A 19,879-nucleotide genomic window follows, 5' to 3' on the forward strand; every position below is an offset into this window, starting at 1 on the left:
TTTCGCGAATTTCACGAATTGCAGTTGGATCGCGAATTTAACAACACGCGAAATTGTCTCCATGTGCTTTGTTAATAGAGCATTAACGTAAGCGTCGGCGTCGATTCGCGAAAACATCTCGCGAAAATATCTATGACCTCGTTATTCGCGAAAATATCTGTACGCGAAAATAACGGCGTATACTGTATGTTACCAAAATAAACAATAGTTTGAGACAGCCTTGAGCTCAAGTCAAGGGTCATGGTCAAATCGCAAACTTACAAAGACTGAGAGTAAGAGACAGAGAGAAAACTGAAGAGAAAATGTTGGGCTCTGATTTCATGAAAAGGAACACCTCACACGGATAATCACAGTCAACAACAACACTGAAAATGCATTGAATAGAAACGACAGTTTCTTGTCTGTAAGGTCTCAAAATAGAATAAACTTCTGGGGCCCGTTACATAAAACTTGTCATCAGTGACAACTGCCACATTTTTATGACAAATTTGCTCTCAGCCAATCAGATGCAAGGATTTCAGAAGCTTGTCACATCTATGACAACTTGTCACTGATGACAAGTTTTTATAAAACGGGCCCCTGGTCACTACATCTATGACAGGAAAGTTCTTTGACCTCTGGCTTCTGAGTGCCCTTATCCAAAACTGAACAAAACAATCTTTTGCTCACAGGACATTGTCAAGCCAGTGGCAGATTTTATTTTGAAGATGATATAAATCAAAATAAAAGATGCGTTGTCAGTGGTAGTGCACCCATAATAATTAAGTGTGTGCACATACAAGTAGCGCACAAAATAGGACGTCACAAGATAGAATGTGCGCTACTTGTAAACGTGCGCATAATTATTACGGGTGCACCACCACTGACGATGCATCTATTATTTTGATTTATAAATCATCTTAGAATAAATTCTGCCTTTAATGTGACAGAGCCCTTCAGGCAAAAATTCATTAAAACAACAGCTTTCATGGAGTTTCTTTAATTACTACTGTTGTGAGCCAATGTCTTCTTAAAGGACAAGTTCACCTTCATATACATGTGGATTGAGATAATGCAGCAATATAAGTGGAACACATCAGTGAAAGTTTAGGAAAATTGGACAATCCGTTCAAAAGTTATGATTTTTTAAAGTTTCTGTGCAGTCACTGCTGGATGAGAAGACTACTGCAGTTGATGATGTTACATGCGTACAACGATATAGGAAAATATAAAGAGAATTCCACAAAATTTCATTTTTTTTGGAAAAAAGTACACATTCCCTCAACTTTTAACTGTAATGTGCTCCCCCTGCCTTCTGAAAGAGGCAAGTCATGTGCTCTTCTATTATGCGAGAAAAGTGAAAATATGTTGAATTTTCTTTATAGTTTCTTTATATGGTTGTACTCATATGACATCACAAACTGTAGTAGTCTTCACATCCAGCGATCGCGGAACTGAAACTTCCAAAATTCATAACTTTTGAACGGATTGTCCAATTTTCCTCAAACTTTCACCTATGTGTTCTACTAATATTGCTGCATTCTCTCAATTGTCATGTTTATGAAGGTGGACTTGTCCTTGTCCCTGCAGAAACCCTTTGCTGTTATTCATTTATATATATATATATATATATATATATTCTGACAAATAATCTTTGACTGAGAAGAGATTACAAACACACAGACTGACTGAATCATTTATGATATGCAATTTACAGCTCTTTATTATATTCATGGTCATTTGATATTAGTACCACATGATTTTCATCTCAGCTAAAAATACTATATATTCATAGATTGTATGTATATATATATTTATATATACATGTATTCAATGGTCTACAGAGAATATAAGAACTCAGTACAAAACTTCCAGTACACAAGACAAACATGAAAAAAGTTTGGAAAGCTAAAGTATGGTAGTACGACGATGAGATTAGTAAGGAATGTTGCATGGAAACGCCAAAGTATGCGCAATAGAAGGCAGTTTAAATTACGCCTCATCAAATTTTTGGAAAAATAAACACAAAAAAGCACAAAAAAAAAAAAAATTGATATACAGAATGACAACAAAGAAGTGCTTTCATAATAAACGATAACTGACTTCAACCAATTAAACATGAAGAAGTAATAACGTGCAGGTGTAGTCATAATTGGGACTTTTTTAATTCTTTTTTAAGGCCATGGGAATACTATAGAACACTAAATGTGACTATGTATGAACATGACCTGGTACCACTACCTCCTTGACAATGGCACTGCATGCATGCATGCATGCAACAATTTCAAACTTATATGTGGCAAAGTGTTGAAAATTCGTTTCTGGTCGTTTTGTGTTATTCCCTCTGAGCTCCTCTTCTGTTGACTTTCTTGGATAACACTTAAGTTTATACAATGATAGTAATATTAACCATGAGACACCTGACTTAATACTGACAGACCACAGTTTATGAAGACAGAAATAACAACTAATTTTGAAACTTATGGAGGTGATTAATCCCCAAGAGCCCATCCACTTTTAACACCATTACCACAGGATGCAGAGAAGCAGATGGAAAAAAAACAACAACAACTGCAATAAACCAACAAACACAAAAACAACAACTGCCAAAATATTTACCAAAAGGAAGTCGGGTATGTACTGTACACATTGGTGCTCTTGGCAAAGATTAAATGCAGTACTGAAGACTTGTATGTATGTATATATATGTAAGGCTTTGCTTCGCGAACGAAGATTTAAAGGAAGTCCACGTATGCTGCAGGCTCAAAAGTGACTGGTGAGTCCGATGCGGGACAGGCAGGCACGGTTGCAGCGGTTGCAACTTGTATGTAATTTTAAGAGGAAAAGTCTATTAACTCCACTGAGTTATCAAATACTGTTATCATTGGAGGAAAAGGAATAGAGAAGATGGAATTTAACATTGTCAAATCACAGACTTACAACTCGTATGAGATGAAGGAAGGACAAACATACGAGGCTAAATTACACTCTCAAGTATTCTTGATTATTCAGCACATGCTGGTATTGTCATCTCTAATCACAGTCTGAGTCACTGCGGTTATTACAGGAACATCATAAGAAATAATCAGTAACAGGGTATATATTTTTTTTCAAGAGCACATCTGATTTTATGGTAAAAAATTTGGTTAGTTCTTAATTTTGCAATTGCTGAAGGCAGCTCCCCTGTGCAAAGTGTTTAAGACTCACCGAAAAGTCATTCCCTGAAAAACAGAATGACAATCATGCAACAATGATGAGTGCCCTCGCATTAATTCAATTTTCACCACAATGAAACAGTTTGTCAGACACAACAAATCGAGCATCTTTCTGAAAATGTTGGCCATATTTGCATGGCATTTCACATTCATGATTTTTTGTACATCATGAAAACTTCAAACCATGCCAGATGGCCTACGTGGAGACTTAAACACATGACGCAGTGCATCCAGTATTAACATGGGTTTCTGGTACTGTCCCTGTAAAAATCTCCAATCACACTCAATATGCACAGATAGTAAGCACTGTAACAACGAAGGTAAATTTGAGATTTGGTGATGAGAAACAAAGGCACATGATTTATCTGTGAAAATCAAATTTTCTCCATTTTTTTTTTCTCTCTCTCTCCATCTATTTCATGCTCTCTCTCTCTCTCACTCTCTCTCTCTGTTAATTTTTTTTTTTTTTAATCCCACAAAGATTCTAAGAAAGCACTTTTCATGTTGGTTGCAATCACTAGACTCTTATCCAGGAAGACAAGCACTGATATAAGTAGCACTGCATTTAAATATCTATACATTAGGCATAATTACATATGATACACAGTTCACCTCCACTGAACACAGAGTGCAGACACTATAGAGTTACGAAACCAGAGTTCTGTAGCACATAGTATCAAAACAGAAGTGCATGTGCCAAAAGTTGCAGAAAAGTACATTACATTCCTCAGAGTTTTACAAACATGATTTGAATATGCTATGGTCAAATAGAGTCTTTCATTAAAAAAATAAATGAATTAATAAATATTGCAATCACACTGATCTGACAAAGAAAATCAATATGTCACATAACCTGAAGTCTGACAGGGAGACTATTAATTTTCTCCTTTTTTTTTGGGGGGGGGGTGTTTGTGTGATGCTTTCTGTTTGGCATTTACAAATCTCAAGCAAAGAAGCTTTATAGAAGACTAGACACCAACAGTCTCCTAACTTTGCATAATGTCAGCCAATGATGGTTTTGTTTTAGTTCAGTCGTGAGATGCACTTTCCAAGGGCAAATTTGGTTCGAGTGTGTAAGTGTCATTGCCAAAGATAAGACAAGGTATGTGATTATAATATTTGAAAAGAGTACAAGTTGTTCTGTATGTTTGTTGGGTTTTTTTAAACCCCACCTGATGGACATCATAAGACCATACAACATTACCTAGACCTACAGCATTTACACTACGCTTTCTAAAATGAATAGAATATGAAACAATACAAACATGGAAATAATCTTATTGAGTACCAGTCTGGGAGTGTGAGAAAAAAAAAGCTATGAGGTTTGATCACGCTTCTACCAGCTTTCTTTTTCAGTGATCTTGTGCTAACAAACACATGTACACAAAAATAACACCTGGGTACACCAGCTTCAAATAATATACAAACTGTGATGTCCACAATATCAAAGAGCACTGATATTCTTCACAAATTGCATTCTGTTGAGAATATTTACAACAATATCTTAGTAATTGGACACACATTCAAAGCTTACATGTATAAAAGAATCTTTTTCTTTTGTTCCTTTCTTGTTCAAGAGGAGATCAACTTTGATACACAACACATATGAAACAAATTTGCTCTTTTATTCAACCTATGCAGACACGCAACATGAGAATTAGCTGGCTGATGTGGCCCATGACAGACAACGAGACAAGAGGTTAATGCCGGTATTGAGAGCATCGCGGGTACAGAAAGGCTACGCACACAGCAACCAGGCAGGACAGCTCAAACACCAATGTCAAAGTAGCTTTAGAGATAATGAGATACCACGAGTGCGCCTGACTAATGAAGACAAGGGTTCTTGCAATGCTCTCCTCCACAAAGATTTCATCTATCACCACCTCTTGGAACACCCATCTCAATACCTGCCTCACAGAATTCGATGTCGGCAAGAATGTACCACTGCGGCACAGAGTTTGAAATCATCAAAAAAAAAAACCAACAACAACAAAAATCGCGCTAGATCAACACAAACAGGCATCTACAGCTACCCATTATGCACAGGGGTTGCATGAGAAGGTCATCCACATTCAATGAGACGAGTACACATTGGAATCACACTCCAAAATTCTCACTAAAATTGTCATCTCTCTCTCTCTTGAGAGTCAAACTTGGATACAAAGACATCACCAAATCATGCCTCCAGCACTCATTGGGGCAAGGGGGGGGGGGGGGATATCTCTTTCTTCCCGTCCATCACACACATACATACAGACAAACACACACAAACTATGTACTGTAGATCTCTTGCTGTCTTAAATCTCTCAATGTTACATGTCCAGTGTAGCTTCAGGGTCTGGTGGGTCTCTACTGCCTTTTCTAGCTTCTGTCTTCATCAATGAAATTCAACATTCTTGCTTTCTTCACATCACGCTTTCTTACCAATTTTCACCTTTTTAGCCTTCTTTGTTTAAAAGGACAATCATTACAAGATGATTTATCACAGTACAAAAGTTGCCGGGAATTGTAGTTTACATCCAAGGGAACACTGGAATGTCATATTTGGAATCCTGCAGCTTGGTATATGGAATTTCAACATGACGAGAACAATGACTACAACAGATGGACAAGATCAGAGATCAGGAAAATGCCCGAGGAAGGGGAATATACGGCATAGACATAATCATATTTTCTTGTCACAGAAGAAGAGAAATGCAGCAAAGATGCTTTGAATAAATGAAATATAATGTGCTGTCCATCAAATTGGATGATTACATAAATGTTGAATTTGGTGAGAGTGCTGCAACAAAAGAAGAGCTTGCATTTCGGTGAAGGGTTTCTTTCTCAGTGTCGTACTCTGAGAATGACGCCACCATTCGGTGCAAACGTCCGGGCTGTGGGTGCGGGCAAAGAAAGAAAATGAAATTAAAAAAAGACTGAATCACCATCTGCAGAATGAATGGCAGGAGATGAGACAGAGATCACACTTGATGTGACCGTGCAGGAGGTGATTTCATGGCAGATGATGTATTGTCACAAAAGGAGAAGAGGAAAATAAAGTCTTCAGAAATCCATAATCTCCCCCAAAAAGTACAAAAAAAGCACCTACAAAAATATTGACAAATCAATTTCTTATTAAGTGACTTCTCTCTATCTCTCTCTCTCTTGCTCTCTCTCTCTCTCACACTTTCTTTCTCTCTCTCATGCGATGAACATTATTTTCTACATCGGACACGCCCCAAACGGGGAGGGGAGAGGACACGCCCAACTCTTTAGCCCCGCCTCTCCCTCCCCGCATCTTTAATCGGCCTCCCGGTAGTTGGGCTCAGTGGATACGAAGTAGTCGTCGAGGAACGCGTGGAGGAACTCGAAGGTGGGCCGCTGCTGCGGGTCCTTGTGCCAACACTTCATCATGCACATGTCGTAGAGGGAGTCGGGGCAGTTCTGCATCCGGGGCATGCGGTAGCCTCGCTCCACCTGCTCCAGTACCTCCATGTTCATCATCCCTGGCAACGAGATGGTGGAGGGGTGATGGAGAGAGGAATGAAAAATGGATGCATTATCATCATCACAAACTTGAACAACGACAGAAACATAAAATACAGACATGAATCCATGTTACAGGGTTGGTAAACATGTAGTTTCACTCGAGATGGGGCTTCAGGTTTCAAACTTTGTTCGTTGATTATTTTTTGTTGCTGAGATAATGAGAAACCTCTTCTGAAATATGAAAGAGCATATAATTCTAGGAGAAATTCAAATTCTATTTGATGAAAATTGGTTCTTAAAATGGCTGCGATATCCAAAACAAAGCCATCATAATAAAAGGTGGGACCCACCTTTTTACTCAGATCACTTTGTTTTGGATATCTCAGCCATTTCAAAACCAATTTTCATGAAACAAATTTTGAATTCTTCTCAGAATTGTATGCTCTTTAACATATCACAAAGTGGTTTCTATGTACATGCATCTTGCAAAAAGTTAAAAGCCCAATCCTCATCTCAACCAATACTATACCATCCCTAAAGGTGACCACGATGATCACTATTAGATAATGGTGATACTCACTGTCATTGTCATTTTCAACAACACCATTGTCTCCATAATCATCATCATGATCATTATACTGCTAATGTCATGAAAGCAGGAATTAAGACACTGGAACTAAATGAACAGATAAACAAATCTACAAGCAGATATCTTGATTGCCATGGAGACTTTTCACTGAATTTTCAAATCATTCAGTGATCATCAATACTACTTCTATAGTCAAGAAAGCCAAATGACAATACTTGTCTTGCTGCTATTAAACAAATGTCACATTATACACATCTTTTTCAGAACATCTGCATCTAAGCTGTAAGTGATGTATTAAATCTCCTCAACAGCTTGCTTGATCATATGACAAACATGAGCTATTAAAACAAAACACAAGCCTCTTTTAGAGCTTTACAGTTCATATAACATGTAAACATCATATCTTCACTTGATTCTCTTCATAGTGCTTCTGCAAATTACAGAGTGAGAACAGCCTAGTCAACAGTAAAGGTAGTCACTACTTGTTTGCCTGCGATATCATGTGACCATTTACTGTCATCCTACAGGGAAACAGTAGCGAGCTTTATATCTGCGACGTGACCGCTAAAGGCCATCGCACACTACATAACTTTCGATGGCACGACTGACCAACTTTGGATCTGAAATAAACAAGTAGGTTCATTCTGAGACCATTCTGATTTATTTCAGATCTAAAGTTAGTTGGTTGTGGCACTGAAAGTCATATAGTGTGGGGTGGCCTTAAGACAATGCAGCCTCCTGGGTTCGACAATGGACACGGCCGTCTCGCGCATGTGCAGAACACCATTTTTGGCCTAATTAACATTGTCTAAATAGCATTTGGGTCGCAGATCTAACTCTCACTACTGTTGCCTAAAGAAACCTGCTTTCAAGCTCACCATGACACCTCTTAACCATGGCCCAGTGGCATGAAACTATAGTAACTTTACAATTAATGGTAACTCTGCTATCAATGGTTCTTACTGGGGATTTTGTGGACTCTGATTGGCTGTGGGCCGGTGTTGCCATGGTAATTACCACTGATTACAGAGCTACCATCAATTGTCAAGTTGCCATAGTCTTATGAAACAAGGCCAAGACGTCTTGCAGAAGAGGGCTACCGCTCCTATAAAGACCACACCACCACAAAATATTCTCTTTGTGTCCCACATACCTGGGTAGGGAATGCGGCCGTATGTGATTAGCTCTGTCAGAAGAATACCGAAAGACCATACGTCTGACTTGATGGTGAATCGGCCATAGAGGGCGGCCTCTGGGGAAGTCCACTTGATGGGGAACTTGGCGCCTGTTAAAAAGTGAACAGATACACTGTTATGAGGCTTGTGTGCACATGGACATTTCATGGACTAATAACTTCAACCAGTCTAGGCACAGAGCACAATTTCAGAAGCACATACCTCAAACATGAATAACAGTGTATAAACCGCTGATGGGGCTACCCTGGGTAAAAAATACTGAATAAATGATAAATAAATAAATAAATGAATGGTAAGAACACTCTAGGGTTTGCTTCTTTTGCAGTCAGTGTATACCTCCCTGTTGCTATACTTAGTGCTGACATGTTTATAGAAATACCAATGGATTAAACAGCATTAGGAAAAAAAATCCTTGAGTAAAGGTGACTATGACTGAGCAAAAAACACCTCACAGTATAACTGCAGGCAATGATCACAATAAAATAATTCAGAATTAAATAATCAAATTAAAAAGAAAGAAATAGGCACTCTGCAGTTAACCACACAATATCTCTTCAAAGTATTAATTCTCGTTTACAATACAAAAACGTATATCATCTCAATTGCATGAATTAATGGCTCCTCGATGTATTCAACAGATAATTTTTCATCAATGCAGAAATTTAGCCATGGCTCTTGCAGTGGAAAGTGATAGCAAACTTTACATGAAATACTTGATCTAGCTGCAGCTTTACCTACACATAGCATCATCCTTTCCTGTGAATTTGAAATCTGAGCACTTTATTACTACTGAAGATCTTATCATCAACTTTAGGCTCTTGCTTCTATCTCTCAACCTCACCTGAGCAAATACTCAACAAGAAATAAAAGATGACATAATGCTGACCCAGAAATCAAACTAGCACATCTACCTCTCCTGGTCCTAACATTTCCCTCATCGTGATGAATTAAAAAACAACATTATTTTGAGATAAAAACTCTGTGAAATATAAAACATCTTTCCCACACCGTCTACTAAATATCACTATTAGAAGATACAATATGGCTGCATTTTCAGCCAAAACAAAAGTGTGGATCATCTCCCGTACCATGTCTTTTAATGCACACACTATCAAAAGGAGAATGATGGCCTTCATTTGAGCCCTAAGCCAATTCTACTAATTTGTCCTACCCTTGTCTCTCTGAGAGTTCAATGATAAATGACAATATAATACTATTGAAAACATAACTTTTGGCTATAACCATTCACTGTTTCACCACGTTTCTCCCTGTACTCACCAGTATATAAAGATAACAATCTTCATGCCATAGAGTCCCTATAATCTATCCATCTTCCTAACCTCAGCTGGCAATGTACGCGCACTCATTACTGAATAGATATCATTAAAATTTAGGAGCCATCATTTCACTGAAACCATGTCTCCTTATCTCGTCTCACCAAGCAGCCCCTATGAGAAATAAAGATGATACTATTGTGAGCTCGAGGCCAAACTATTAAAAATGTCTCCTGTCACCTTGTCTGGCCATGTATTCGTTGTCCTCGATCATCCTCGCCAGACCAAAGTCCGCCACCTTGGCGATGTTGCCAATGCCGACCAGCACGTTTCTTGCCGCCAAGTCTCTGTGGACGTAGTTCTTCCTCTCTAGGTAGGCCATACCATTAGCAACCTGGGGGAGGGGGGAAGGCAGCATTAGTCGGAGGGACACATTTAATAACTATTCTCGACCTTCTCTTTCTTCTCATTGCTCTGTATAGTACAGTCCAGCATAGGCATGTCATTGAACTGTATACGCTGTTATTTTTCGCGAGGCTTTAATTTTTCGCGTATTTTGTGAATCACTGCTGGACCACAAATTTAACGATACGCGAAAATGTCACCATATGCAAGGCTATTGGTGCACTCACGATAGTCTTGGTATCAAATTGTGAAAACAACATCCTGCCAAGATGTCTGCGACCTCCTTATTCACAAAAAGAAAATAAAAGTTATACAGTATCACTACTACAGTATCACTACGTGATTAAATCACACTTTCACTCCATGAGATATATTGAGCTCCAAAGTCTGACCTTACCATGATATGCAGCTTTTGGTTTACTTCAAACTCTGCCACAATTTTCTCTTTTAATGTGCAGAAGTACTGTGCTTGCCCACTTGGGTGAATTGCTCACTCTCCACAATTTACAGAAATGAACCAGAGCTTTACTGGCCTAAACAAGTAATGTGAAAAGCAACTCATTTGCACATGTACATGTACCATCATCAAACAGGTTCTGCTTCCACACTTTTGGAAACTTTTTTTCCTGACAAAAATTCTACTTGCCCTGGGCAATGAGACAGGTGTATCAAAGTAAAGATGAGGTGTCTATCATTCTACAGTACTTGCTTTACAGTGTATCTGGAATGGTTTGGTTATCTATTCATTTATTATGATCTGTTTTCATGCATAACCATCATCACACTTTTTAGTATGCATATGAATATGATTCAAAGATACACTGTAGTTCTTGAGTACACTCAACAGTTGTTTTCTTGTTGAAAAACAGAATATATCAACAACAAAATCAAGTGCCTTACTGAAGCATCAATTATCATGGACCAATCAGAGTGTGATATCATCACCCAGCATTACAAAAGAAGTGGTTTTACTCTGACAACACCACCTCACGATTGACACCATCACTGAGAATCACAAAGGGAGTAGAGTAGTTTTACTCAGACAACATAATCTCAAGACTCAAAGGACTCTAAGGAAGGTTTGTTTGTTTGTTTGTCTGTTGAATCAAGGGTGTGAGAGTACTTGCGGGGAAGAAAAAATCTGAAAAAAAATCTCAAATTTATGAGAAAAAAAGTCTGAAGTGGATAAAACTGTGAACATTCCAATGCATCTGAATTGCCAAAAAGTCTGAAAAGTGGGTTTTGGACAGAGTAAGAAAAAAAAAAATCTGAAATCAGATTGAACTCTGAACTCTCACATCCCCAGTTTTACTCATCACTCTCTCCTGATTGTTGGACTGACCTGAGCTCCCATGTCAACCAGCTGGGGTAGCTTGAGGTGGCGGCCGTCCCCATCCTTCAGGTAGTCCAACAGACTGCCGTGAGCCATCAGCTCTGTTACAATGTAGATTGGTTCCTTGAGTCATAGATACAAAGAATATAAAGGTACCAAATTACAAAGAAATTCGAGACCAGCTGACACGATGATGTCATAAGTATAAACCCTTTGCTACTATCATACTATTTTGTTTCCTTTTGCTTTCAGAGCGACAGATCTAAAGGAGCGGGAAAATGCATGTGGTTTTAAGCATAACAAAGCCATCAAACTTAGCAACACTTGGAAACAGATGTGTACTTGAGATACATGCATACAGCAATCTTTGAGATGAACTCACATGAACTCGCAATGCAATAACACCCCAGAGTATGTGCCAGAGTAGCATGTCACAAGGTTCCATGTGTTACCAGAATACTATCGGCTTCACCGTCCAAGTGATCCAGTTTACCTTGTATGAATAAAATCTACTGACACCTGGCTTGCATTAAACTGTTCCTTGTGAATTTCTGGGATTCCCATGGATTTTGTACGAGACACATAAGGTTCCAATAGATATAACTGTCTAATACCTTATGATGACAATCTCAACATTATGAGGATCTTTCATGCATTCTACCACATACAGCCTACAGTATCAATGTCATTATTATTACAATTGTTTTGTCATTACCATAATTATTACCAGTATCATCATTATCATCACAACAAGGAAAAGTAGAAATTACGCGGTGCGTAATATATGTCCCCGCCGGAAGTAGCATTTAGTAGCAAAATGTACAATATAGGTAAAAAGATCAAGGTCAAAGGTCAAAGAAGTCAAAGGTCAAAATTCTATGTAGAAGTTTTGAAGCCCTCACCTAGTGCCATCACATAAAGCAAACGGAATCGAAATCGGGTTAGAAATGGCGAAGGAGTAGCATTTTGTAGCCAATGTACAATATAGGTAAAAAATCAAGGTCAAAGGTCAAAGAAGTCAAAGGACAAAATTCTGTGTAGAAGTTTTGAAGCCCTCACCTAGTGCCATCACATAAAGCAAACGGAATCGAAATCGGGTTAGAAATGGCGAAGGAGTAGCATTTAATAGCAAAATGTACAATACAGGTCAAAAATCAAGGTCAGAGGTCAAAGAAGTCAAAGGTCAAAATTCTGTGTAGAAGTTTTGAAGCCCTCACCAAGTGCCATCACTTAAAGCAAACGGAATTGAAATCGGGTTACAAATGGCGAAGGAGTAGCATTTTGTAGCAAAATGTACAATTTAGGTCAAAAATCAAGGTCAAAGGTCAAAGAAGTCAAAGGTCAAAATTCTGTGTAGAAGTTTTGAAGCCCTCACCTAGTGCCATCATATAAAGCAAACGGAATCGAAATCGGGTTAGAAATGGCGAAGGAGTAGCATTTTGTAGCCAATGTACAATATAGGCAAAAAATCAAGGTCAAAGGTCAAAGAAGTCAAAGGTCAAAATTCTGTGTAGAAGTTTTGAAGCCCTCACCTAGTGCCATCATATAAAGCAAACGGAATCAAAATCGGGTTAAAAATGGCGAAGGAGTAGCATTTTGAAGCAAAATGTACAATATAGGTCAAAGGTCAAGGTCAAAGGTCACAACTGAAATTCTTTATAGAAGTTTCAAAGCTCCCATGTAGTGCTATCATATAAAGCAAACAGAATCAAAATCGGGTTAGAAATGGCGAAGGAGTAGCATTTTGAATATTTTGATCACACACGGACGCACGGACGGACGCACGGACGGACACACGGACACACACACGTACGGAGCCCGTTTCATAGTCCCCTGCTCGAACTCGTTCGGCGGGGACAATTAGCAGTAGTAGTAGTAGTAGTAGTGGTGGTAGTAGAAGAAGAAGTAGTAGTAGTAGTAGTAGTAGTAGTAGTAGTAGAAGTGGTAGTGGTAGTAGTGGTGGTGGTAGTAGAAGAAGTAGTAGTAGTGGTAGTGGTAGTGGTAGTGGTAGTGGTAGTGGTAGTGGTAGTGGTAGTGGTAGTGGTAGTGGTAGTAGTAGTAGTAGTAGTAGTAGTAGTAGTAGTAGTACAGTATTCATCGCATAATCGGGACAGGTTGGGAGTAGCAAACACGGCCCCTTTAAGCGAGGTGCCCGATTTCGCGATGAGCACTCACTATACACTAACTGCATACGACATGTACATGTAGTGCACACACACACATGTATGCATACTGATGTACTGTACATGTACATGAATACACAACCACGCTACCCCTCTGCGCGACCCTCTAGCTCTCCCTGCACATGGCTTTGCTTAGGGGAGAAAAATGTTCGCGAAAGCATGTTCGCGAAAGCATGTTCGCGAAAGCATGTGTTTCGCAATGGCATGGATACTTACACACGGCTCTTTCGTGGCTATGCATGTGCGTGTACTGGATGGACGGAGGTCAAAACACACCAGTCTGAAGCTTGCTTTGTAAGTTCGATGTAAACGACAACTGATAGGGAATCTTTGAAATATTGTTGTGGTATTTTGGTAGATTTTTTGTGTAAAATATCAACAAAATCAAAGATCGCTTGAAGAAAAATTGTCCCGTTTATCAGAGGTCCCCGCCCGATTATCCAGTGAAAATAACATGCATTGGAAATGTTTCTGGGAAGCATATGTCATTTAAGCGAGGTTCCCGATTATCAGATGCCCGATTATGCGATGAATACTGTAGTAGTAGTAGTAGTAGTAGTAGTAGTATCGCTAATAACATCATGTTACATGTTGGGAAAGAAATATTAAGTGTAAGCTCTGAAAATGTATTTCTGTCGTGAAGCGACCATGTACCAGTCATGATAAAAAGGGGAAAATTAGATGCAATTACTCAACCCCTCTTGCAGTGAGGCTCGCCTCAGTGAGATTGCATGACTCTATCACCACATCATACACTGCAGTGGTCTGCACTGCAAAGGTTTGGAGTATTAAACTTTGACCTACAGTATGATCACAAGCTGCATTATACTTTGCAGAATTCAGTCATGAAAAAAAAAAAATCTGTAGAAAAATGGGAGATGGAATATGATTTAATAGAGAAAAGCTAATCACTATCATGCATGTATATAAACCCTGCACATGCTTGCTGCACTGTAACTCCACATTTCCGGAAGCGCACTACACCGAAAATATGACCCCGCCTGACCTCCACATGCTGAATGTTGGTGCGTATAAAGATCATCTCGGTCATTTGCATGTAGCGTACAGCCAGCATGCGGACCTGACTGGCAGCAGTGAAAATTCTACATTTATAGTAATAGGGTTAATCAAAATCAGGTACAACCACGCTTACCATCTCTGAGCAGACAGCATAGAGTTGGACCAGGTTCTCGTGCCTACATGTTTTCATGATGTTGGCCTCGGCTAGGAAGGCAGCTGGTGTCATGGTCTTGGGTTTCAGAGTCTTCACAGCCACTGGGGTGTTTCCATTCCATAAACCTGTCATGACAGCAAGGAGAGCAATACAGAATGCATCTTGTTAATCAACTCTCTTCTGTCCCTTAAAGGCCCCTGTCAAACTAGAGCGTATCGCGCCAACGAATGCCCAACGAATTCAAAAATTTGAAGATATGTTCACATCTGTTGCTAATAGTAGAATAATTTGTGACATGTTTGACATTCTTAGTATTCATTAGCTATTTGTAAGGATAAGCAGAGATGTGCTGAACAGATTTTTTGTTATCTTGGACATGATTTGCAGAGGTATGCTGGAGCTGTTTTTTTTTTTTTTTTTTTTTTTGACATGTCCAAAATAAAAAATTGGCTCCAGCGTATCTCTGCGAATCCCTACCAATAGCTAATGAATACCAAGAATGCCAAACATGTTAAGAATTATTCTAGTATTAGCAATGGATGCAAACATATTTTCAAATTTTAGAATTTGTTGGGAATCCATTGGCTTGATACACGCCAGTGTGACGTGGCCTAGTCACTCCTGGATCACCTGGGAGATTCACCAGGGAATCAAACAGGGAACACCCAGGAAGAATTTCTCTCATACTAGCGAATGAGCTGCCGGTTGTATTTCTCTTGTCTGCTCCTCTGCGGCAGACGTTTGTATGCATCACATGCCTGAAATATTAATTTCTCACCGGCCAGACATTGCTGGTGTACTGGACTGTTGTTTCAAAATGAAAGTGCACACCAGTGCTGGAAAAAAAAAAAATCAGGGAAAACCCAACAACATGAAAAATGTGTATGCGACCTGTCACAAATACGACCTTGAATATTCCTTCGGGATTTTACTCAAGAGTTTTATCACGATGCCAGTCATACTACAGCTTCAGCAAGGAGCTCCTACGAGCCCCAGGGAAATTACCAGAGACATTTAGAGGGTAAAAATTCTGGAAAATCAAGTGGAATTAAATTCACAAGATTTCACCAGCAGGACCCATTATGCTACCAAGATCTCTCGAGATCACCCTAATGCACCTGATTGAAATTTTCTACAATTTGTGAAATGGATTAAAAGCTGGAGCAGGCAAGTTTGCCACAAATGCTACCAGACAAAACTTACAATTTGTATGACATTGGAAGGTTTGTGGGGCAGAGACAATAAATAAATCATTTGAAAATAGCAATATGCATGAAAGGCATATGTTCAGTCAGCAAGTTTTTTGTTTGGCATCTTGTCTCAATCAAATCAAGGATGGTTGGATGGGGATATTATGAATGAATATCACACCAATTATCATCATCAAAACTGGACATTTTAATGTCAAAATGCACTGATTTACGTACTTTGTGGATACTGACCTCAAGCAGGGAAATTGACTGGCAGGAAAATTATTGCTTGTTCTTTTGTGTTGCATATCACTACGATGCTTAAACAAAACAAGTCCCCCATTTGGCCCCAGATGGCACACATTTGGAAAAAAGGAAATTAGCCAATTTGTTTGTCTTCTTGAATGGTAAATCCCATTAAAATCACCCACAACTGCAACCATGCAGTCAGGATTATTTCCTCCAGCCATTTCCTTCCTTGAAAGTGTTTGAGTGCGGCAGAGTGACGTCTCCATCTCCTTCCTAGTTTCCCTACCACAATTACAAATGTCTATTACCCTTAAAATCTTCCTCTCCCAGTCATCCTATTATTTTTCCAGGCGACTTCCTGATCACTTATTTTCATTTTAGACTTGGCCAGTAATATGGAGACATGTTGTGGCTTCCTTCTTGCATTGCCAAAGACACCTCAAAGAAATCTCTCCCACGTCTACTTCAACTTTGTGGCCAGAGAGGATGACAAACGATTCACAACGGTGGACCTCGCAGGTTAACAGGTGGAAAACATGATGTGGCTGTGGAATGGCAATTTTTGGGTACGGGCATTTCCTCAATGGTCAGATATTCATCTACCTCCTGTGTAGATTTGTGGGTCAGACGTGAATGACAAATATGCTCTTCCTATTAGTTGTTTGGGGTTTTCCTTATGCTCTTGAGTTCCACTTCAAATGAAGGTTAAGTGTCCACAGATGAAGGAGGAAATATGCTGCGTTTACATTTATGCTTTATAATGTGTCTTTGCCTGACTGAGAAGACAGACATTCAAGTTAAGCAGAATGAAAGACCAGGGCATCTTGAGGCTGCATGCCAAATTTCTTATTGATCCAATGAGTTCTTTACAATGGTTGTGACAAGATTTTGATGCCATCTTCATGCCAGGCACAATGTGGCAAAGATCACTTCTCTTGGAAGCACCAAGCACTCCAATGGCCACACACTTTATTTCCTCCTTCTGCCAAAATTGACAGCTTCTTGAAGAGTTTCAAGGGCTTTTTTTTTACTTGTTTATTCTAGGGAAGTTTTACATCTTTAAAAACTGAGATCTACCCTTTGCAAACATGAAATTCCAAATATTTGGTTTTCATGACTCATTGTACCAGGAACATATAATTGAACATTCTACCTATAGGAACAATAGCAAACAAGTTCAATTGCCTCTCTTCCTCTATTACAGATAAATCTTAACATTTTGGGGGAAGACAAATGCATCTGTCCTACAAAGGTTGCACTGCAATATGTGAGAACATGGGAAAAACAGCATCATGTGCATTTCTAGGCGATAGCACATCAGGTTTTCTGCTAGAACTAGTCATCATGCAAAGGAGCAAGAGGAGGTCAAACTAATCTGCTCTCCAACAACAACAACAACAACAACAAAATGTAAAAGAAATACAATTTACATGTTTGATATTCTTTCTTCTTCTCTTTTTTTTTTTTTTTTTTTGGGGGGGGGGGGGGTCATAATAGCGGTACAATGAATTAGCATAATTAAAAGACAGAATGTCACAAAAGTGCAATGGACGAAGGCAGAAACCCTTTGAATGGCTGTAGACCACTTAACCCACTCAGGACAAGCTGATTTTGCGTGTATATCACACATTTCCCATGGACACCTACCTGAGTACTCCAAGGGCTAGTCTTCAATGGGTTAAAAGTAGGTACCTGAAAATGGTGACTTCAATCAAAAAACCGTCCTCTCATGCCACCTCCACGACTAATATGTTTTGTTTAATAATATCACTTCACTTCAGTTTCCTTATTTGCAATTGCTATTGATACAGATATAGACACTGGATATCAGCTGTCTGTACGGTATGGAGGAAATATCTCCAAAGTATTCCCATGGTGTGGATTACGATGAAAACTGAGAGATGAATATTCCAAGTACCATCATCCTATCATGATATTTTAAAGGTCACCCTTGCTGGTTAACTGCCAGAAGGGTCAAGATTGTCCAGAGGATGATTATAGTTTGGGAGATGGCCAGCCACTCCCTGGCCTATGGCATGGCTCGACACTAACTTTTTTGTTTGGTGGCCCGATGGGGCCACAAAAATCCTAAATTTCATATTTTTGGTGGCCCGAGAGAAACATTTGGTGTCCCGAAAAAAAACAATAAAAAACATTAAAAGTCCTTTTTTTTTTTAATAAGTCAAATATTTCAGATTTATGATAGTAAGAATTAGAAGTTGGACATATCTACTCATAAATACACTTCAACACTCACTCTCAGGCATTCAGTCAGTCCTTTTCATCCATCCTTTGAACAAATTTAACTGCTAATTTCTGGTGCAAAAAGTTACGAATTTATTCACATACTTTTCAAAAAATTTTGGTGGCCCGAGGCGGGCCACCAAATTTGCCCCTTTTTGAAATTTGGTGGCCCGACTTTCATTTTTGGTGGCCCCGGGCCACCGGGCCACCGTTAGTGTCGAGCCCTGCCTATGGACAACGTTGTGAAATGCACACATAGAATGGATGTTTCATGACTGTGATCTGAAATTTCCTCAGAAAAACTCCATTTCATGTTCAAGTTAAAGGCATAATTTACCACTTGCAGATGAAACAAAAACCCGGCATTAGTGCTTTAAAATAGTTCTAAAATATGAGTTACGGATAGAAACAACGACTATAAAAATTTGAATCCATAAAATCGATGCTAAGTATTGATAGATACACAAAATGTGAACAATAGCTATAATAAAAATGCTTCCAGACTAAATCGTCTACAGTTACGGTTTATTGAGAAAAATACTGATATCTCCTTATATTTTAGACTTTATTGCAAAAATTTTATATGGTGGGATGTTTTGTGATACAACAGACCCGCGATTATGCATCAAATGTGATATCTTGAACATTTGTTAAATCACTGCTCCCAAAGGTAAACAGGACCTTTAACTTCAATAGAGTAAAATTAAATGAATGAAACGTAACATCTTTAACCCGTTGAGGACGGTTTGATTTTGCTACAACACACATTTCCCATAGACACCTGCCAAGTATACTCGGGACTCGTCCTCAACGGGTTAAAATATAATCTGACTATTCCCAAAATTAACACAAGTTAAATGATGTGGAATCTTAGAGTCTTCCGATGAAAATAAGATGAAATGATGATATCATCCCCTTTCAAATCATTCTTATCCAAACTTATCCTCATTTTTATCATTTCTATTTATTTATTTATTTATTTTTTTTGGGGGGGGGATGGGAGGAGGTGGTGGTGTCCCACTTTTATGAAACTTTCTCTATTCAGTTTTCCTTCCAAGCTACTCTTTCTACCAAAGCCTAGAACTAAAACTCTTGAGTGGAATTTCCCCCAAGGCCATGATTGCAGCAGCACCTTTCCAAACGTCTCCAAACTGGCCAGAGCCGAGCTTGGTCTCCAGCCGGAGGGACTCCCTGGGGATCTCCCACTGGTCCTTGCCCAGACCGCCGGTGTTGGGGTTCTCCTTCGGACACGGCGTCGTCAGCGTGCAGCAGAGCCCATCAGAAGACTCTGTGGAATGGGGACAAAAAACCTCTTGTCACTTTTGATCCATGACCATATGACACACACTACGACTTTCTCAGTATTCAAACAGCTAA

At 39.1% G+C, this 19,879-nt stretch overlaps 1 protein-coding gene across 1 annotated transcript in view; it reads right to left on the reverse strand.

Annotated features, from left to right (window-relative positions):
• Positions 1–6,371: 6,371 nt before the first annotated feature.
• Positions 6,372–19,879, reverse strand: part of LOC140234360 (tyrosine-protein kinase yes-like) — a 59,460-nt gene continuing 45,952 nt past the window's right edge. The window contains exons 7-12 of the mRNA XM_072314418.1: positions 19,635–19,790; positions 14,799–14,944; positions 11,472–11,585; positions 9,965–10,118; positions 8,408–8,539; positions 6,372–6,682 (exon numbers count right to left, since the gene is read on the reverse strand). Coding sequence (XP_072170519.1) covers positions 6,477–6,682; positions 8,408–8,539; positions 9,965–10,118; positions 11,472–11,585; positions 14,799–14,944; positions 19,635–19,790 — 908 coding nt within the window. The 3' untranslated portion in view covers positions 6,372–6,476. The remainder of the gene's footprint in view (positions 6,683–8,407; positions 8,540–9,964; positions 10,119–11,471; positions 11,586–14,798; positions 14,945–19,634; positions 19,791–19,879) is intronic.

Source organism: Diadema setosum, chromosome 10 (genome assembly GCF_964275005.1).
Source record: "Diadema setosum chromosome 10, eeDiaSeto1, whole genome shotgun sequence".
In the NCBI taxonomy this organism is placed as follows: domain Eukaryota; kingdom Metazoa; phylum Echinodermata; class Echinoidea; order Diadematoida; family Diadematidae; genus Diadema; species Diadema setosum.